This window comes from Triticum aestivum, chromosome 3B (assembly GCF_018294505.1).
Source record: "Triticum aestivum cultivar Chinese Spring chromosome 3B, IWGSC CS RefSeq v2.1, whole genome shotgun sequence".
NCBI classification, from domain to species: Eukaryota; Viridiplantae; Streptophyta; class Magnoliopsida; order Poales; family Poaceae; genus Triticum; species Triticum aestivum.
Window position 1 is genome coordinate 91,218,375 of NC_057801.1, and position 22,753 is coordinate 91,241,127.

A 22,753-nucleotide genomic window follows, 5' to 3' on the forward strand; every position below is an offset into this window, starting at 1 on the left:
TCGGGACTCCGAACAACATTACGTCACCAACATACATAACTCATACAATACTATATCATTAACGAACGTTAAGTGTGCGGACCCTACGGGTTCGAGAATGATGTAGACATGACCGAGACTCTTCTCCGGTCAATAACAAATAGCGGGACCTGGATGCCCATATTGGTTCCTACATATTCCAGGAAGATCTTTATCGGTCGAACCTTTATGACAACATACGTAATTCCCTTTGTCTGTCAGTATGTTACTTGCCCGAGATTCGATCGTGGGTATCTTCATACCTAGTCAATCTCGTTACCGGCAAGTCTCTTTACTCGTTCCGTAATGCATCATCTCATAACTAACTCCTTAGTCATTTTCTTGGAAGAGGGTCCAGAGATACCTCTCCGATACTTGGAGTGAAAAATCCTAATCTCGATCTATGCCAACTCAACAAACACCTTCGGAGATACCTATAGAGCATCTTTATGATCACCCAGTTACGTTGTGACATTTGATAGCACACAAGGTATTCCTCCGGTATCGGGTAGTTGCATAATCTCATAGTCGAAGGAATATGTATTTGACATGAAGAAAGCAATAGAAATAAACTGAACAATCATTATGCTAAGCTAACGGATGGGTCTTGTCCATCACATCATTCTCCTAATGATGTGATCCTGTTATCAAATGACAACACATGTCTATGGTTGGGAAACCTTAACCATCTTTGATCCACGAGCTAATCTAGTAGAGGCTTACTAGGGACACGGTATTTGTTTATGTATTCACACATGTATTTAAGTTTCCGACCAATACAATTCTAGCATGAAAAAAAACTTCTATCATGAATAAGGAAATATAAAATAACAACTTTATTATTGCCTCTAGGGCATATTTCCTTCATCTACTTTAGTGAGTGTGACTCATTTATTGTTTTGCAGTCTTCGGAGCTGAACAAAAGCATTTTTGAAGCCTCAGATGCGCTAAGTTCTATCCCCAGGACTCGAGAGTGAGAACAAGTTGAGAGGAACAGTGAAGGTAACATCGAGCCTCCTACAATTACATTCTTTCTTAAGTTCATTTTCGTTTTTAACCATAAACTTGATCCATATTATGTTCTTGTTTCGTTCTTATTGCAAAAGTTCATCAACAAATGTCGCAAGCTTGTGGGCCTGCTTGGGTGCGCTACCTCCTCTTTTGATGCTTTTGCTCCTTCAGCCCTGATGCGTAGCCTCGCTTCATCGAGCCAGGCCGCCTCGTCGTCTAGGGTGGTTCCGGAGGACGAGGAGGAGGACGAGGACAAAGAAGGTGAAGATGAAGAAGAGGACGAGGAGGGAGTAGAAGAAGAACATGGGGAAGAAGAGGAAGAGAGCGATGAGGAGGAGGAGTACGACGACGATGACAGACCTCCACCAACTCAGGCAACCCAGCTTGAGAAGAGGAATGCGCCGAATAGGGATTGGGAAAGTCCATCCCCATTTCAGAAACCACGTCCTCCTCACCGCAAGAAGAAGGCGACCGGGAAGCAATCAAAGAATAACGAGGACCGTACCTCGAAGAGGGGAAGGAGGCAGTGAATCTTTTTATGTTGCCGAGGATCGTTGAACTAGTTAAACTTCTTATGTTTGCTACGTGAAACTATTTAGTACTAGAAGATAGTTGCTGCGGGAACTTGTTAGTGATTTTTCTTAGTAGTAGATAGGAAAAATATGAACAATATCATAGTACATTATTATGCCAAACTACTTCAAGAGACAATATTTAAACCTATAAGGCTTCTGGGCGACCCGCCTTCGCGAGCGTCCTCGATTTTGCGACGTTGCTTGCGTTCGATGATGCCTGGTTGGGTCAACGCTGCAGCTCTACCGTTTGATTAGCAAGGAGAAGAAAGCATGCAATAGGGGTACATTGTGAAAGCTTATGAAATTGTCCATACAATTAACTTTTCCGTTGAGCATGCAAACAAATTCCCTACCCTATTTCAGATTCATCGTTCTTTTCAGGGTCCATTCTAATTACTATGAATGGCTATATAGTAAAGAAGGTCTTCCACTTGTCAACTCCCCGGAACAACAACAAATATGAAATGACTAAAAATATTTGAACTTAGCTATTGAGCAAAGTCACACGCAAATACCATGAGGAAACCATAAATATGCCATCTTGGAAAAATCTGCATTCAAAGGAAAATAGCATGTTTTGACGACAATATTTATCAAAGTTGAAACATTGTTATGTAATTGTAAAAATTGTGATGAGACAAATATGTGTACTTTTACACATGAGAAGATGACAACTGGATCAGTCAGAAGTTATTAGTTGGTTAAGTGTATTTTTTATTAAATGTATATGCTAATGTACTACTTTTTGTCAGACACATTAATTAGACTTGATGCAATAGTTTTTGGATGCAAATTGTGTAATGGTCTTACCAGCAAAAAATTAAAATTTGTGCGATCGTGAAAATTTTATTCACATCAACTGAAACATTAATGTTAATGAAAAAAAATATCATAATAACTTGGGATTACCTATTGTGAGCCATGTGTCGGATCCCCTATTGCACTGCCATGTCTTTTGGATAACCTGCAATATCTCATCATGGTTTAAACCTGTAATCTTTTGGATAACCTGCAATGAAGATAAATATGGTTTAAACCATGCACTTTTTTTTCCGACTGTGCCAAAACAGAATATGAGTCACAATCCAAAAAGACAGTGTCAGAATGCACAACATAATTGTCAATTAGATATACCCAGAACATTGACTAAGAAAATAATAATCGACAGCTCAACTAACTGCTAGATAGTGTGGTGGTAAAGCAGCTAGACAATGTACAAGAGTATTGCGAAGAGGGGGATTTGGATGAAACCTGGTACAGTAGGCGAATTGAAACCAGACTTCTGTGATGGATTGGCCTCGAGAATCATCCCATCAAGCATGCGTGGTACCGTGAGTGGACGACCGAGGCAGCAAATTCATCCTATCAAGGGAGAAACCTGTGAATCAGAAATTATGCTCTGGGTGGAGACAGACCCCATAGAGAAGATAGAGACAACACGTTGACTTGCCGAGGGAGAAACCAGGGAGGGGTGGAGACAGATGCAATCGAAAAGATGGAGAAGAAGAAGGGGATGGCTCACCGGGGATGATAGGTTGAGATTTCAATCGAGGAGGGATGGTTGCAGCCAGCAGTTGCCGCGGAGATGATGGTAGGGGCTGCTCCATGTACCACTGCTTGAAGGCGAGCGGAGCTACTATAACGAATCCATCTGCTACTCTTGCTTGGAGAATATGTAGAGGATGGAGCAAATTCATCAATCCTTTTAGTACTTGAGTGGACATCGGGGAAGATGAAGAGGAAGGGTATCAAACAAATAATGGAGAAGACAAAGTGAAGCGTACAGGAGAAGAAGGGTCCGTGGAGATGGGAAAAATCACGGGAGATTATTAGGAGTGACATGGTAGACCGAAACCAGACTGATTGGTTGGTTTTGTAAACTAAACGCTGATGTGGCACCATGCTGATGTGGACATTATGCATGTTGAGAGAATTGCTAGTAGTGGGGATCAACTTTTTAAGAATGTAGGATTTGTTGAATCATTTGCTCTTTGTTGAACTAGTTAAACTTTTTGCTACATGTGTGGATGTGTGCGATGTTTCATGAACTATTATGTTTCTTAGTTTATACATGTGTGGATGTGTGCATCTGTGCTATTTGGTATTATTGTTATTAAGTGTATGAAATTGTTGTGGCAAAAATACCGAAAAAAAATCAAAGTTCAGTGCAAAAAATGCACTATGATCAAGCCCTACCGCCGGGGCTCGTGGCGGTAGGGTTGCACAACCCCACCAGGGCCTCCGGCGGTAGGGAGCCTCACTCCACGGCTCTGCGTACTGTGACCAGAAGTCACAGTTATTCTATGGTAGGGTTGCACACCCTACCGCCGGGTCCCGTGACGGTAGGATTGCATATCTTACCGCCGAAGGTGCTGGCGGTAGGTCGTCTGCCAGGTCAGCTTCTGGCCGTTGACGGGCCGGCGGCTGCCGTTACCCTACCGCCAAAGGTTCTGGCGGTAGGCTAGGTACTCCTACCGCCGAGCCCCTGGTGATAAGAAAAAGGGTCAAATGTCAAAAAAAAAAAAACAGGATCAAAACACGAAAAGAAAAATCTGTTAGAAAACAACATCAACAGTCCAATCCAAGTAAGAGTTGTACAACACAATCACACAAATCAATCACGAGGTACAACAACAACAACACAACACCAACCAATCTCAATGTGCCCCGGCCTCCTCTGCTTCACGACCCTGTTCTAGCTTAGCTAGTCCTTTCACTACACCTAACTTGTAAAAAGTACAGTGGTGCGAGCGCTGCTCTGGGCTACGGATCTGCAGCGCAGCAGGCCACGAATCAATCAATCAGCCGTCCATGGTCACAGCACATGCACACAACAGTTACAACATATGTCTCGAGGCTTGCGGCCTGTGGAAACGGATCACGCGTTGCCGTTGCGCTTGGCCTTCCTGTACTCCCACGGCTCCTGCGGCTTGGACGCCGCCCACAGGCCCTTGCGGGCGGCCTGCGCCTGGCTCTGCCACTGCAGGTGGATCAAACAGAGGATTAGTTTCTGTCAGCAACTTCATGATTTGATTCCATATTACTACTTCATAATTAACCTCTCCATGGTTCGTTTTTCAGTCAGGTGATCAGTGTAGTGCGTGTAGCTGTGTGTGGACTGGTGATGATTTTACCTTGGCAAGCTCCGGGCGTTTGTCGTAGGCGGTGTAGTGCCACGCGAAGCCTTTCTTCAGCATTTGCTCCTGCGGACAAAGCAAGAGGGAATTTGTTATCTTCTGAAGTTTTTGTAGAGCGGTTGACTTTCAGAAAAGGCCTACTAACTGTTTCTGAACGTGTTCCTAGCAGAATGCAGAAGCAACAGTTTGTTTAAGTTCGCTTCTACTAGTGTGACACAGCACTATTAAACTAGTACAGTACAAGAATGCAAGCTGACATGCCGTAGATGGCAAGAAATTGATGTTGGAGTTCTTTCTAAGTTGCTTCCACGCGTTGAGGTGTTCTGAAGACTGAAGCTGAAGGTATGGGTTCTTAATTGGTTTCTCACCTGCACGAAGACCCCGCCGACGTGGAGATCCCCGACGGACCGGCCGTAGCGGTCGGTGTTGTAGACGTGCACCGTCAGGCACTTGCCCTCCACCAGCTTCAGCAGCGCCTCCTTGGCCTCCTTCCCGTACGGCATCGCGCTCTCCGGCGCGTCGATCCCACTGCATCCCATCCCCCATTTCATCTCATCAAAACTTATTCAGACCAATCTTGATCGCCGGAACAATGGCGTGGCGCAACAAGACTAACCTTAACCTGATCCTGTACTTCTTGGCGAGCACCTCGGCGCCCTTGGCGTTGGGAACCATCCTGTACCCGGCGTCGGCGATGGTCTTCTGGAGCGCGTCGGCCGTGGGGTAGTTCCTGGCGGCGCGCGCCTTGGTGCGCTCCGCCGCGGCCTTCTTGATCTCGCTGGGGGCGTCATTCGTGTCCACGTACACCGTCACCGTGTCGCCGTCGGCCACCGCCTTGGCGTCCACCGGGAGCGTGTGCAGCTCGAACTTGACGCCCTGGGGCTTGTGCGCGGGGGCGCTGTGCTGGGCCGGAGGAGCGTGGTGACCGGCGGCCGGCGGTGGCGCCGATCCCGCCTCGTTCGGGTGCGGGAGGCCGTAGAAGGCGAGGAGGCCGTCGACGTCCGCCTTCTGGTGGTTCTTGAGCGTCAGCACCACGAGGCGGCCGGCTTCCTCCGGCGTCGTCGGGGCCGGCCTCGCCTTCTTCCATGCCACTTGCAGCTTCTTGTACCTTCACAACAGCGGCAACACCAACGGTTTCAATTCTGTAAGAAATAATCATAGCGCGTTGCAGAACTTTTTCACTGACACACACTACACACAACCTTCTTCTACGAATGTTCACAATCAGTTCCAGGAAACATATCAGTACCTCCTACTGCAGGGGTAGCAACTGCTAGGAAACATCTCAGTAATATCACTGAGTTCTTAATTGTCTGGTTTACCGGTAACTACGGTAGTTAATTAGTTATCGCACCCATCTGAGGTTCTGTCATGAACAAAAAGTAAAATAAATAAATCCTTAACGCTTAATTTTCTCAACCAAATATCCCAGTTACTTGCGTCCTTTCAACAAATGGTTCCACCTAATTTCTTTTATCCAATTCTTCTTTCAGATGTGGTCGCTTTCGCAATTGGACACCTCGAAGCTAGCTCGCCTTCGCATCCTCCACGTTCGACAGCGAGCTGTTTCTGGATCTTCGACGGCGAGCTCGTCGTCAGCTCCGAGTTAAACTACTGGTACTCGGAACACAAAATTGCTGGAAGGAGCTCGGCAATGAATCGGAAGTTCAGAACACGAAATCAATCAAAGGGGAAGCGGAATTATAGGTAGTACCAGTTGGCCTGCGCGGCGGCGGAGGAGACGACGTGGCGGCCGAGGCCCTCGGGGACCTGCTTGGTGCGCTGGAACTCGAGGATGTCGCGGCCGAGCGCGGCGACGGAGGCGTCCGCGCCATGCGGCTGGAAGGCGGCGTCGGACAGGTCCGAGCACACCCCGCACAGGAACTTGTAAATACTGTTCCCCATGGCCCCTAGGACGACGACGACGAGGAGGAGGAGGATGAGGCGGCGGGTGGGCTGCGGCGGGTTCCCGTGCGAAATCCGCTCCGGGATCTGTAAATTATTCAGGTGGTTGTGCGTGGATCTGCGGGATGAATGACAGTGTGCGCGTCGCCTCAGAGCCGTTTCGGAAGGGATCCCGGCCCGCCTCACGAGGAAGGGAAGGCAGGAGCGGGGAGGGGGGAAGCTGTTGAGCTCTGCCAAGTGGAGGTGGGGCGCGGGATTGGCTGCGGGCATGGGATTTCCTCCTGCGCAGGGGGTGTGCGCCGGGGTTTATACTCCTAAACTGGAGAAGGTGGTTACGTCGTCGCGACTTTATCCATGTCGGCACGGCGAGGCGTCGTCCGCCGGTCGCTGTTGCCGACTGATTTCTTCCAGGGTAGGGTTGGTGCTTTCGGTGATTGAGATTAGTTTTGCCATTTGCCGATTATAGCAGCGTCTCCGTCGCGAGGTGGCATGCCTAGGTGGAGATATGCCGTTTCCGATGCCAATTCGGGTGGGTGCTCTTGCGCCACCTCACCTCATCTAGCTGCACCCGGATGGATTGGAGAGAGCGAATTATTGGGGATGGCTTGTTCATGGTTTTCAACATCTGCTACGTGTATATGTTCTTCTCTATTGTTTGTTTATTTATTATATAGATAGAGTTGATTGAAAGGAAGCATCGCTCCTGCTGCACTGAGTGTAAGTTCCCACGCAGTGTTCTCTGCACATCCGATCTGCTTTTACTCGCTTTCTTCACTGCGCTGGGCTGCTGGGAGGGACACAGGGACGGATCATGTCACGACTTTTTCCATGTGCACCTACTAGTAGTACGTATTGGCTCCCTATCTCTCTGAGATATTTTGGGCTGTTTTCCATGTGCACCTGGTGACGGAGGAGGATGTCAACGCTAGATATTTAGAAACCTATTAAAATTTAATAAGTATTTTAGAAAATTGTTCAGTGTGTATTTTTTAAATCACTAGTATATATTAACAAATGTTCAATCTATATTTTAAAATGGCCATCATATTTATAAAAAATCACTGTATATTAAAAATGTTTGATGAATAAAAAAAGTTAAGTATGTATTTAAAAAAATTCGTATCATGCATTAAAAAATTGTTCACCGTGTATTAGAAAATTAAAAACCACAACAGGAAACTATCAGAAAAGCGTCAACTAATAGAAAAACCATGAGAAAAGGCCCCAAACTGGGCCGATCCAACTCAGGTTGCTGGTGGTCGTCACGGCGTCTATTTTGCCTTGTTTGGTACAATAGATCTGAGGAGGTTTATAGGGGATTATCCTGGAAGGGTCCAAAAACCAGGGAAATCACGAATCATCATTTGGTAAAACAATTTTGCGAGGGCCAGCCCCCACGTTCATCTACCAAACATGTTTTCTAGAGAGAGGATTGGGGATGTTAGGGGAATTGAGGGGCTTGGGTGAAGATGAGGGATCACAAAATCCCTTGCAATCCCCAACCCCTAGGGGCTTGAACCCCTCTTTCCAACAAGTCCTTCAGAGGTTTTTGCGGATGGAAAATTTCCTATGGAATGTAATGCAATGGATTCCTTAGTTGTCTCACAGATTTCTTGATGAACCTAATGATATTGAATTTTTGTGGTATATTGTTTTGTGAAAATGACTCGGGTCTACTATAAAGACCTATTCTAAAGGTTGACCGGAAGTACAAACCACACAAAACATAATAAATTACATTGAGGTCATTGGACCACCGAATGACCACTATTGCCGCCAGAACGAGCTATCGACGCGTCGCCGCTGCCGCTCCAATACTGGAGGCGGCCTCACCTTGTCAATAATAGCTGAGAAGTCTTCATACATATGCCCCTAAGGACCAGTGCTCTGGAGCCATAATCGTCATAGTTGAGCTCTTGAATCGATTCCAAGAGACCGACACCAAATATTGTTGTCACGTACACATAACAAGAAACCCTAACCTCGCCCTCTTGAGGAGCTAGCAGGAATCTATGTAAGAGCTCCGTCTAATCTGTCCTGATGGACGAACTTGAAGAAGACCGGAGCCAGGAATACTAACTAAAAAATAAGCGCCGCCATCCATTCTAATGCTTCTGTCACTATGTTACACTGGAAAAAAATAGGGTGCTATGATAAAATAGCATGATCCTTAAAATACGCTATTAACGAGATTTTATACATCAATTTATTTAGCGAGTCATTGCTCGAAATGTTATAGTGTGCTACTAGCGATGCTATAGCGGCGTTACTTTTTTCGTGACTATGTTAGGAGATGAGGAATTGATTTTTTTAGACTCCGAGAGATGAGGATTTTTTTTACATAAAAGTACTCTTTATTGCAACGTGATCACCATATTACCTTTTACAAGGGTATCAACAATCTCTATGGGTGGATCTTCCATTTATCCGGCACACATCTTACTTGTAGTTAGTTTCGCTAAATCATGGGCCGCACAATTAGTCTCTCTAGGAGCATGCTCAAAAATAGAGTATTTAACCAAAAACTACCACATTCCATGGAAACGTGCCCAGAAACTACCACTTTACGAATTTGTACCGAAAACCACCATTTTTTTTGCTAATCTGTGACTAAAAACTACCATGTTGGTAAAGTGCCCGATTCGCCTCTTCTAAACGCCTTTCTAACAAGATGGGCCCACAAGTCAGGTGAGCTTGGGCTGGAAATCCTCCGGGCCATGGTGAGTTGGCATCAGCAGGCGCGGGTCGTTGCGGGAGGCCGCGAAGGCGGAGGCAGGACCCGGGTCACCGGGGTAGGCGGCGAACTTGGAGACAAGGTGCGGGTCGACCTGGTAGGCGTCGAGGGTGGAAGAAGAGCCCGGACTGCTGTGGCAGGCGCCGAAGGTGGAAGCAGAGCCCGGGACGCCGTGCTCAGCGCCCAAGGCGGCGACAGCGACCAGGACGTCGTGGTCTGATGACCCACAAGTGTAGGGGATCTATCGTAGTCCTTTCGATAAGTAAGAGTGTCGAACCCAACGAGGAGCATAAGGAAATGATAAGCGGTTTTCAGTAAGGTTTTCTCTGCAAGCACTGAAATTGTAGGTAACAGATAGTTTTGTGATAAGATAAATTATAACGAGTAACAAGCAATGAAAGTAAATAAGGTGCAGCAAGGTGGCCCAATACTTTTTGTAGCAAAGGATAAGCCTGGACAATTTCTTATAATGAGAAAAGAGCTCCCGAGGACACATGGGAATTATCGTCAAGCTAGTTTTCATCACGCTCATATGATTCACGTTCGGTACTTTAATAATTTGATATGTGGGTGGACCGGTGCTTGGGTACTGGCCTTACTTGGACAAGCATCCCAATTATGATTAACCCCTATTGCAAGCATCCGCAACTACAAAAAAAGTATTAAGGTAAACCTAACCACATCATTAAACATATGGATCCAAATCAGCCCCTTACAAAGCAACACATAAACTAGGGTTTAAGCTTCTGTCACTCTAGCAACCCATCATCTACTTATTACTTCCCAATGCCTTCCTCTAGGCCCAAATAATGGTGAAGTGTCATGTAGTCGATGTTCACATAACACCACTAGAGGAAAGGCAACATACATCTCATCAAAATATCGAACGAATACCAAATTCACATGACTACTAATAGCAAGACTTCACCCATGTCCTCAGGAACAAACGTAACTACTCACAAAGCATATTCATGTTCATAATCAGAGAAGTAATAATATGCATTAAGGATCTGAACATATGATCTTCCACCAAGTAAACCAATTAGCATCAACTACAAGGAGTAATCAACACTACTAGCAACCCACAGGTACCAATTTGTGGTTTGGATACAAGATTGGATACAAGAGATGAACTAGGGTTTTGAGAGGAGATGATGCTGGTGAAGATGTTGATGGAGATTGACCCCCTTTCGATGAGTGGATCGTTGGTGATGACGATGGTGATAATTTCCCCCTCCCGGAGGGAAGTGTCCCTGGCAGAACAGCTCTGCCGGAGCTCTAGATTGGTTCCGTCAAGGTTCCGCCTTGTGGCGGCGGAGTTTCGTCCCGTAAGCTTGCCCCTGATTTTTTCCAGGGTACAAGCCTTCATATAGCAGAAGATGGACACCGGAGGGCCACTAGGGGGCCCAGGAGACAGGGTGCACACCCAGTAGGGGTGGGCGCGCCCCCCACCCTCCTGGCCAGTGCGTGGGCCCCCTGAGGTGTTTCTTCCGCTCAATAATTCTTATTAATTCCAAAAATAAGTTTCATGGAGTTTCAGGATTTTTGGAGCAGTGCAGAATAGGTTTCCAATGTTTGCTCATTTTCCAGCCAGAATTCCAACTGCCGCCATTTCCCCTCTTCATGGTAAACCTTGTAAAATAAGAGAGAATAGCCATAAGTATTGAGATATAATGTGTAATAACAGCCCATAATGCAATAAATATTGATATAAAAGCATGATGCAAAATGGACGTATCAACTCCCCCAAGCTTAGACCTCGCTTGTCCTCAAGCGGAAGCCGAAATCGAAAAATATGTCCACATGTTTAGAGATAGAGGTGTCGATAAAAATAAAATACGGACGTGAGGGCATCATGATCATTCCTATAACAGCAACATATATAGATTTTATCATATGAATTCTTATGCTCAAGTAACGATCAATTCGCAATGTCAAGCATGGTTCAGAAACTTCATTGGGAGCTAACAAACTATAATCTTAGTCAATGAAGCAATTGCAATTTATCATAACATCAGGAAGAGTCAAGAATAGAGCTTTTCAGCAAGTCCACATACTCAACTATCATGTAGTCTTGTACAATTGCTAACACTCACGCAATACTTGTGGTTATGGAGTTTCAGCCGGACACTGAGAAAGATAGGGGCTTATTCTGTTGCCTCCCAACGTATTCACCTTTAGGTGATGTCAACAATAATAGTCCATGCTAACTTACACCCAATTGGATATATGTATCATGATCTTTCAAACACGAGGAGCTTGCCAAAGGATAAAATGAAAAAGGGAAAGGTGGAAATCACCTTGACTCAAGCATAAAGTAAAAACATAAAGTAAAAGATAGGCCCTTCGCAGAGGGAAGCAGAGGTTGTCATGTGCGTTTAGGGTTGGATGCATGAAATCTTAATGCAAAAGAACGTCACTTTATATTGCCACTTGTATGTGAACCTTTATTATGCAGTCTGTCGCTTTTATTGCTTCCACAACAAGATTGTATAAAGCTTATTTTCTCTGCACTAATGAGTCATACATATTTAGATAGCAATTTTTATTGCCTGCAACATAACAACTTGAAGGATCTTACTCAATCCATAGGTAGGTATGGTGGACTCTCATGGCAAAACTGGGTTTAAGGATATTTGGAAGCACAAGTAGTATCTCTACTTGGTGCAAGGAATTTGGCTAGCATGAGGGGGAAAGGCAAGCTCAACATGTTTGGAAGGTCAATGACAATATACTTTAACTGAGATGTGAGAAAACATAAACCATTACAATGTCTTTCTTGTCCAACATCAACTCTTTTAGCATGTCATACTTAATGAGTGCTTCACAATCATAAAAGATGTCCAGGATAATATATTTGTTTGTGAAACCTCTCTTTCCTTATTACTTCCTATTAATTGCAACAATGACCAAAACTACGTTTATGAACTCTCAACAACTTTTATGCCTCATACTTTCTATGTGTGAAGTCATTACTATCCATAAGATCAATATGAACTCTTTTATTCTTTCTACTTTCCCAAGATCATAGCAACATAGCAAAGCCCTTGACTCAACACTAATATTTATTATAGATAGCTCACGGACTCGATTACATAAAGAGATCACAAAGCAAAACTCAAAACTACTTGATATCAAAACTTCAATCTACTAGATCAAGATACTACTAAAAGGATTGAACTAAATAAAACGGTAAACATAGGAGTGTGGTGGTGATACGATATCGGGGCACCTCCCCCAAGCTTGGCAGTTGCCAAGGGGAGTGCCCATACCGATGTAATTATGTCCTCGGAGGTGGTGAAGTAGGAGTTGTTGATGATGTAGGCTTGTCGTCCATCTTCCAAGGCATAGGCTCACCATCATAGAAGGAGGATCGAGTCTCTGGGATCCTTAAATATGTAGCCAAACTCATCCTCTTGAATCTATATTCATACTCACAATTCTGGTTTTGCAGGTCATAGATCTGGGCTTGGAGGTGCTCGATTTTCTCTTGAAGCTTGAAGATGGTTTCCCCAATGACTTTGGCATCTAGCTTGTGGTTGTTGGTGAACTCCGTGATCATCATCTGGTTGGCGTTGAGTCCACGCTCCACCATCCCTTGGCACTTGAAGACTTGCTGCTCCACGGCTTCGAGTTTTGTCTCCATGCTTCCGGTACACCTTGGTCCCTCCACATCGCAGATGTGCAGCACCCCCTCACGCATCTCAATGGTTTGAGGGTGTTGCAGCACCTCCGCGAGATAGGGGTTGATAACCCTCTTGAAAATCTTGTCCTTGGGAGCACTTGGAGACGTCATGATGCTCTAGATCTGTAACAGAAAACAGCTCGAAACGAAAACAGAGGATATTTGCGTGATACGGTGGTCAAAACCTTCGGGAGTTTATATAATGAATTTTTACTGACCAAAATACGTAACGTGCAAGAAAACGGAGTCCGGGAAGCACACGAGGTGGCCACGATACAAGGGGGTGCGCCCAGTAAGGGTGGGCGCGCCCTCCACCCTCGTGGAGGCCTCGTGTCCTTCCCGGACTACTTCTTTCTTCCTAAAATTCTTAAATATTCCAAAACTGATAAAAATTGCCATTAGAATTGTTTTGGAGTCGGTTTACTTACCGTACCACATACCTATTCCTTTTCGGAGTCTGGAACATTCTGGAAAGTGTCCCTTATGTATTCCTCCGGGGTTACGGTTTAATAATATTAGTTTCAACATTGATAGGATTACCTAAGATATAATGTTTAATTCTTTGACCGTTCACCACCCTCGGACTTGTGCCTTCGAAGTTGTTGATTTTTATGGCACCAGAACGATAGACCTCCTCGATAACGCAAGGACCTTCCCATTTAGAGAGAAGTTTTCCTACAAAAAATCTTAAACGAGAGTTGAATAATAACACATAATCACCTACGTTGACTCACGCTTTTGTATTCTTTTGTCATGCCAGCGTTTGACTTTTTCTTTGAATAGCTTGGCATTCTCATAGGCTTGCGTTCTCCATTCATCCAGTGAGCTAATATCGAACAACCTCTTCTCACCGGCAAGTTTGAAGTCATAGTTGAGCTCTTTGATAGCCCAATATGCTTTATGTTCAAGTTCTAGAGGTAAATGACAAGCTTTTCCATAAACCATCTTATATGGAGACATGCCCATAGGATTTTTGTATGCAGTTCTATAGGCCCATAATGCATCATCAAGTTTTTTGGACCAATTCTTTCTAGGTCTATTGATAGTCTTTTGCAAAATTAATTTGAGCTCTCTATTGCTCAACTCTACTTGACCACTAGACTGCGGATGATAAGGAGATGCGATTATATGATTAACATCATACTTAGCAAGCATCTTACGGAAAGCACCATGAATAAAATGTGAACCACCATCAGTCATAAGATATCTAAGGACTCCAAACCTCAGAAAAATAACTTCTTTAAGCATTTTAATAGAAGTGTTATGATCAGCACTACTAGTTGGAATAGCTTCTACCCACTTAGTAACGTAATCAACAACAACTAAAATATGCGTGTAACCATTAGAGGCAGGAGAAGGTCCCATATAATCAAAGCCCCAAACATCAAATGGTTCAATAACAAGAGAATAATTCATAGGCATTTCTTGACATCTACTAATACTACCAATTCTTTGACATTCATCACAAGACAAGACAAACTTACGAGCATCTTTGAAAAGAGTAGGCCAATAAAAACCGGATTGCAATACCTTATGTGCAGTTCTATTTCCAGCGTGGTGTACTCCATAGGATTCAGAGTGATACTTGCGTAGGATATGTTCCTGTTCATGCTCAGGTACATAACGTCTAATAATACCATCTACTCCTTCTTTATAAAGGTGTGGGTCATCCTAGAAGTAATGTCATAAATCATAAAAGAACTTTTTCTTTTGCTGGTATGTGAAACTAGGCGGTATAAATTTAGCAACAATGTAATTAGCATAATCAGCATACCAAGGAGCAGTACGAGAAGCATTAACGACCGCTAGTTGTTCATCAGGAAAGCTATCATCAATAGGCAGTGGGTCATCAAGAACATTCTCTAACCTAGACAAGTTGTCTGTAACGGGGTTCTCAGCTCCCTTTCTATCAATAATATGCAAATCAAATTCTTGGAGCAAGAGAACCCATCTAATGAGTCTAGGCTTAGCATATTTCTTTTCCATAAGATATTTAATAGCAGCATGATCAGTGTGAATAGTAACTTTGGAATCAACAATATAAGGTCTAAACTTATCACATGCAAACACAACTGCTAAGAATTCTTTTTCAGTAGTAGCATAATTTCTATGGGCAGTATCAAGAGTCTTACTAGCATACTGGATAACATTCAATTTCTTATCAACTCTTTGCCCTAGAAAAGCACCTACAGCATAATCACTAGCATCACACATAATTTCAGAAGGTAAATTCCAATCAGGTGGCTGAACAATAGGTGCAGTGATCAAAGCTTTCTTAAGTATTTCAAATGCTTCCACACAATCATCATCAAAGACAAAAGGAATGTCTTTTTGCAATAAATTAGTTAGAGGCCTAGAGATTTTTGAAAAGTCCTTAATGAACCTCCTATAAAAACCGGCATGACCAAGGAAACTTCTTATACCTTTTATGTCCTTGGGACATGGCATCTTTTCAATAGCATCAACTTTGGCTTTATCAACTTCAGTACCTCTCTCGGAGATTTTGTGCCCCAAGACAATGCCTTCATTAACCATAAAGTGGCACTTTTCCCAATTCAAGACGAGACTAGTGTCTTCGCATCTCTGCAAAACTCGATCAAGGTTGCTTAAGCAATCATCAAAAGAGGATCCGTAAACGGAGAAGTCATCCATGAATACCTCACAAATCTTTTCACAAAAGTCGGAGAATATAGCCATCATGCATCTTTGAAAGGTAGCATGTGCATTACATAAACCAAAAGGCATACGTCTATAAGCAGAAGTACCAAAAGGGCAAGTAAAAGTAGTTTTTGATTGATCCCCCGCTGACACGGGTATTTGAGAGAAACCAGAATAACCATCTAGAAAGCAGAAATGTGTGTGTTTGGATAGTCTTTCTAGCATTTGATCAATAAAAGGTAAAGGGTAATGATCTTTCTTAGTAGCTTTATTTAATTTACGGAAATCAATTACCATCCTATAACCTGTAATAATTCTTTGCGGGATCAATTCATCTTTATCATTAGGAACGACAATAATACCTCCCTTTTTAGAAACACAATGGACAGGGCTTACCCAATCACTATCAGCAACGGGATAAATTATACTTGCCTCAAGGAGCTCTAGTATCTCCTTTCTTACCACTTCTTTCATCTTGGGATTCAGTCGTCGTTGAGGATCTCTAACTGGTTTGGCACCTGCCTCCAATTTAATTTTGTGTTGGCATAACGTGGGACTAATGCCCTTAAGATCATCCAGAGTATATCCAATAGCAGCGCAGTGCTTCTTCAGAGTTTTCAATAATCTTTCTTCTTCTTGCTCTGAAAGGTTAGCACTAATAATAACAGGATATATTTTCTTTTCATCTAGATAAGCATACTTAAGATTATCAGGTAATGGTTTGAGTTCAAACACAGGATCACCCTTGGGTGGAGGGGGATCCCCTAGAATTTCAACGGGAAGGTTATGTTTCAGAATAGGTTCCTGTTGAAGGAACACTTTATCTATTTCCCTTCTTTCTTTCATAAACATATCATTTTCATGGTCAAGCAAATATTGTTCTAACGGATCAGTAGGAGGCACGGCAATAGAAGCAAGACCAATAATCTCATCCTTACTAGGTGATTCTCTATCACGAGGTTGTCTACGAAACTTAGCAAAATTAAACTCATGAGACATACCCTCTAAGCCAATTCAGACAGTATCCTTTTCACAATCAATTCTAGCATTAACAGTGTTCAAGAAGGGTCTACCAAAAATAATGGGACAAAAATCATCTTGTGGGGAACCAAGAACAAGAAAATCAGCATGATATTTGACCTTCCCACACAAGACTTCGACATCTCTAACAATCCCAACTGGTTTAATAGTGTCCCTATTAGCAAGCTTAATGGTAACATCAATATCTTCTATTTCAGCGGGTGCAATATCATGCATAATTTCTTTATATAAATCATAGGGTATTGCACTAGCACTAGCACCCATATCACATAAGCCATGATAACAATGATCTCCTATTTTAACAGAAATAATAGGCATGCCTACCACATGTCTATGTATCTTAGTATCTGGTCTAACAATATTAGCAGTCTCACCACAGAAATAAATAACATGCCCATCTAAATCATCATCCAAGAGATATTTAACCATAGCAATACTAGGTTTCACTTTGATTTGCTCAGGAGGTGTATAAGTCCTAGTATTACTCTTATGAACAACAGTCGAAGTTTTAGCATGATCCTTTATCCTAACAGGAAAAGGAGGTTTCTCAACATAAGTAGTAGGAACAATAGGATCACTATAAGTGACAGTCTTTTCTTCAACTGTAATAGGTGCAACTACTTTTACTTCAATGGGAGGATTATATTTAAACCACTTCTCCTTAGGGAGATCAATGTGAGTAGCAAAAGATTCACAGAAAGAAGCTACTATCTCAGAGTCAAGTCCATATTTAGTGCTAAATCCACAAAAAGCATCGGTGTCCATAAAAGATTTAACACAATCAAACTTAGGTGTCATACCTGACTCCTTACCATCGTCGGAACCCCAATCTTCAGAGTTGCATTTGATTCTTTCCAATAAGTCCCATTTGAATTCAATAGTCTTCAGCATATAAGAACCAACACAGGAAGTATCGAGCATGTTACGATCATTGAGAGAAAGCCAAGCATAAAAATTTTGAATAATCATTTCTCTGGAGAGCTCATGATTGGGACATGAATATAACATTGACTTAAGCCTCAGAAAGCTTGAGCGATGCTTTCTCCTTCGTGAGGCCAGAAATTATATATGTAATTACGATCACGATGAACAAGATGCATAGGATAGAACTTCTGGTGAAATTCCAACTTCAATCGTTTATAATTCCAAGATCCCGTATCATCACATAGCCTATACCATGTCAACACATATCCCTTCAAAGATAAAGGGAAGACCTTCCTTTTGACAACATCATCGGGAATACCTGCAAGCTTAAATAATCCACAAACATCATCCACAAAGATAAGGTGTAAATCGGGATGCAATGGTCCATCTCCTGTAAATGGATTAGCTAGCAGTTTCTCTATCATACCCGAAGGAATCTCAAAGTAAATATTTTCAATAGGTTTAGTAGGTTGAGGAGAAACTCTTTGCTCTTCTGGTCGGGGTGAAGATACCCCAAACAAGCCCCTCAAAGGATTAGTTTCCATAGTGACAAGTAACAGAAAATTTCAGCACACTATATAAATGTTTCCTTACCAAGTTCCACTCACCAAAAGCGCTACACTTCCCGGCAACGGCACCAGAAAAGAGTCTTGATGACCCACAAGTGTAGGGGATCTATCGTAGTACTTTCGATAAGTAAGAGTGTCGAACCCAACGAGGAGCAGAAGGAAATGATAAGCAGTTTTTAGTAAGGTTTTCTCTACAAGCACTGGAATTGTAGGTAACATATAGTTTTGTAATAAGATAAATTGTAACGAGTAACAAGAAATGACAGTAAATAAGGTGCATCAAGGTGGACCAATCCTTTTTGTAGCAAAGGATAAGCCTGGACAATTTCTTATGATGAGAAAAGAGATCCCGAGGACACATGGGAATTATTGTCAAGCTAGTTTTCATCACGCTTATATGATTCGCGTTCGGTACTTTGATAATTTGATATGTGGGTGGACCGGTGCTTGGGTACTTCCCTTACTTGGACAAGCATCCCACTTATGATTAACCCCTATTGCAAGCATCCGCAACTACAAAAGAAGTATTAAGGTAAAGCTAACCACAACATTAAACATATGGATCCAAATCAGCCCCTTACGAAGCAACGCATAAACTAGGGTTTAAGCTTCTGTCACTCTAGCAACCCATCATCTACTTATTACTTCCCAATGCCTTCCTCTAGGCCCAAATAATGGTGAAGTGTCATGTAGTCGACGTTCACATAACACCACTAGAGGAAATGCAACATACATCTCATCAAAATATCGAACGAATAACAAATTCACATGACTACTAATAGCAGGACTTCACCCATGTCCTCAAGAACAAACGTAACTACTCACAAATCATATTCATGTTCATAATCAGAGGAGTAATAATATGCATTAAGGATCTGAACATATGATCTTCCACCAAGTAAACCAATTAGCATCAACTACAAGGAGTAATCAACACTACTAGCAACCCACAGGTACCAATTTGTGGTTTGGATACAAGATTGGATACAAGAGATGAACTAGGGTTTTGAGAGGAGATGGTGTTGGTGAAGATGTTGATGGAGATTGGCCCCCTCCCGATGAGATGATCGTTGGTGATGACGATGGTGATGATTTCCCCCTCCCAGAGGGAAGTGTCCCCGGCAGAACAGCTTTGCCAGAGCTCTAGATTGGTTCCGCCATGGTTCCGCCTCGTGGCGGCGGAGTTTTTTCCCGTAAACTTGCCCTGATTTTTTCCAGGGTAAAAGCCTTCATATAGTAGACGATGGACACCGGAGGGCCACCAGGGGGCCCAGGAGACAGGGGGCGCTCCCAGTAGGGGTGGGCGCGCCCCCTACCCTCCTGGCCAGGGTGTGGGCCCCCTGAGGTGTTTCTTTCGCTCAATAATTCTTATTAATTCCAAAAATAAGTTTCGTGGAGTTTCAGAATTTTTGGAGCACTGCAGAATAGGTTTCCAATGTTTGCTCCTTTTCTGGGCCGAAGGCGAAGGCAGCGGGCGGGCCGGCGACCACGTGCGGCGGTGGGTGTCCGACTCCGTTGTGGCCGGGCTGCGGGAGGGCGCCTCTTGGAGATATGCCCTAGAGGCAATCATGTATGATGATATTTCCTATGTTTTTATGAATAAAGATAGTCCTTGGACATTCTCAATGATGTGTATTAGCAAGTACGTGACTTGTTTGTGGGACTATGCATTGTATGATGACTATCCTAAAAGGTCCCTAGTCGAAAGGGATGTGTGACACGCAACTGACTAGACTAGCATATGACACGGTCGATGGCTTGGTCTCACTAGCCATGGAGCATTGGATGCTAACCGGATAATATGGACTCAGAAGGATTTGGTCGGATTCGACGTAGTCGAATCCGAGTCGAAATAAGGTCTGAGTCGGACAGACCCAACTATGAGATGCAGCGACATGTCATCTGTGAGTCTCTAGTACAACATACGTTCTATGTCCTAAGAACTGAGCTGACGCATTTACTCGGGATGGTGATAGACCTGCTTTGGGCCGACCAAACGCTACTCCATGACTGGGTAGTTACAAAGGTAGGTTTCGGGCTTGTCCAGATCCACGCTGCGAGACATGGTCGAGCAAGATGGGATTTGCCCCTCCGATTAGGAGAGATATACTCTGGGCCCCTCGTGTGATCCGACCAGGATAAGCATGGCCATGCGACAAGGATTATGAGATAATTCGGATAGTGGTCGGCATCACTGGAACGAGAAAGAGGTCGGGCTAGCACAAGGATGACAGTCTCGCCTTGAGCCTGACAACATATATCATGCAGCAAAGGGAATAGAAGTGTGACACGTTGTACAGGTTCGCCTAACCAGCTTCATAGTCTGCTTGGTGGTCGGCACGCGTTGCTAGAGGCCGCTACCAACCATGCAGGTCGGAGGTGATCCGAACTGTGACCAAGCCGACTTGAACCTAAGGGGTCGCGCGCTTAAGGGAAGGAACCTACGAGGTCGGATCTGAGGACACTGGTTGGACGTGATCCGAGCTGTATTCGGATTGCGGCCGAGTAGACTTGTGGGCTTTAGGGTCCGTGCGAGGCCCGAGTGTTGAGCCCGCGACGGACGCCTATATAAAGTGGGGGTGCGGCACACTCATGCGGTTGATCATTTCGGCGCTGTCACTAGGGTTTGCATGTGTTGCGAATAGCCACCTCCACTCGCTGTCGACTGTGTGATCGGACCTAGCAGTCCGCCGCACGGTGTTCCTCCTGCACGGACGGATACCGTTAGAGGTGGTGCACTTGCACCGCTCCGGCGAACTTGTATGTGGGATCAGACGACCAGCTGTTTGGGGGAGATCGGACGAGGAGGAGACGATACACGCGGATGCGCTGCCCCAACTCTTCTTCCGTTGCACGGCACTGCGGGTCTAGTGGTAATGATCTGTGATCCATCTCCCGTAGCATGTTCTTGGTTGTTCTGCGCGTAGGAAATTTTATTTTGCAGTCGACGCACCCTACCGTAGAACCCATCAGCGCCGTGGTGGCCGAGCTGCAGCATGGGGATGCCAAGGTGCTCCGCCTGCTCCTCAGGCAGCGGCAGGGGGAAGGCGAGGTGCTCGGGGTGCGCACCGGGCAGCGTGAGGCAAAGAACCTACCGGTAATCGGCCTCCGCGCCTCCGAGTAGATCGGACACGCCGTCGGCGAGCGTATGGACGCTATTCTCGTAGGCGGCATCCGGCTGGAGGTGGTGGTCTTCCATCCTCTCTTCTTTGTAATTCTCTTTGTGGAATGTGGCGGGTGAAGTTGGCTTACGGCGCACGCAACAGGTGCACATGAGGTATTTGTAGAAATGCCAAAGAGAGGGAGAGAGAGGAGGAAGAAGAAGGTTGACGCGTGGGCTCCATTTGTAATAACGGTTAACCTGACTTGTGGGCCCATCCTGTCAGAAAGGCGTTTAGAAGAGGCGAATCGGTCATTTTCTCGACATGGTAGTTTTTAGTCACAGATTAGCAAAAAAGTGATAGTTTTTGGCACAAATTCGTAAAGTGCTAGTTTCTGGGCACGTTTCCATGAAATGTGATAATTTTTTTAATACTCTCAAAAATAATATGCGAAAATTGATGACTCTACTCGCCGCGTTCGGTCTTCGGTGTGCAACCCATGAGATCGAGCACGGGTTCTGCACCGTTTCTGGTCGTTCGCCCTGGAACCGCTGTGCCCCGCACTAAAATTAATAATACAGAGGACTCGGTCCAGTCCACACTAATGCGTTAATTGAACCCATGTTAACCCGTTCATTAGACAACCAAACAAAAATCTACCCCATGAACCAACATGTGGTTTGATGGTTAGGACGACAGTGGTATCCCAGCCCACCAGGGTTTAAGTCTTGGTGCAGGCATTTTTCTGGATTTTCTGCGACGAGCGTTCAGTGGGAGGAGATGTTCGCGTCGACTTCTAGGCGTGTGTGGTGACTTCGTCAATCTCAAGATGACATGCTAGTTAAGTCTCTTGGAAGTGCTCGTAGGGGTAGGGTCTGTGTGTGTGTGTGTGTGTGTGTGTTCATAGGGATGAGTGTATGCATGTATATATATGAGCGTTTGTGTCTTTACTGTGTTAAAAAGAACAAGAATTCACCCCAATATAACCACACAAACCCGCCCAATTCCCAGGTTGATATTTGAGAGATTTCTTTTGAGGTATGATATGAAAATTTTACACAAGTGATAATTGGTGAGACAGTTAACACCTGCCTGATAATAGATGCACACATACACATACATATGATTGATACCTTTGGCTGGCACGCGTACCCGTTCATCTCCTTGAGTCCATACCTCGTAAATGCGATCGACCTCGACCCTAGCCAGCTGGAGGGTTCCTGCTTCATTTTAGGTGTTCTTTAGGTTGCTTAGGGTTTGTGTCCTGATGAGGATGACGTGACGGCGGCTCCCTGAAGATGAAATATAGTCCTCCCCGCCTTGCTCCCGTCTCGACGATGCGTCTAGTGTCGTCAGAGGGCATGTGAAGATGTATCTCCGGCGGATCTCATGAGA

At 44.3% G+C, this 22,753-nt stretch overlaps 1 protein-coding gene across 1 annotated transcript; it reads right to left on the minus strand.

Moving 5' to 3' along the window:
- Positions 1 to 4,159: 4,159 nt before the first annotated feature.
- On the minus strand, positions 4,160 to 7,084 carry LOC123068824 (probable staphylococcal-like nuclease CAN1). The gene is made up of 5 exons (XM_044491502.1): positions 6,456 to 7,084; positions 5,358 to 5,849; positions 5,110 to 5,269; positions 4,739 to 4,807; positions 4,160 to 4,584 (listed from the first exon to the last, which is right to left on the minus strand). Exons 1-5 carry the CDS (start codon positions 6,914 to 6,916, stop codon positions 4,483 to 4,485), a joined length of 1,284 nt encoding a protein of 427 aa, XP_044347437.1. The 5' UTR covers positions 6,917 to 7,084; the 3' UTR covers positions 4,160 to 4,482.
- Between the last annotated feature and the right edge of the window lie 15,669 nt (positions 7,085 to 22,753).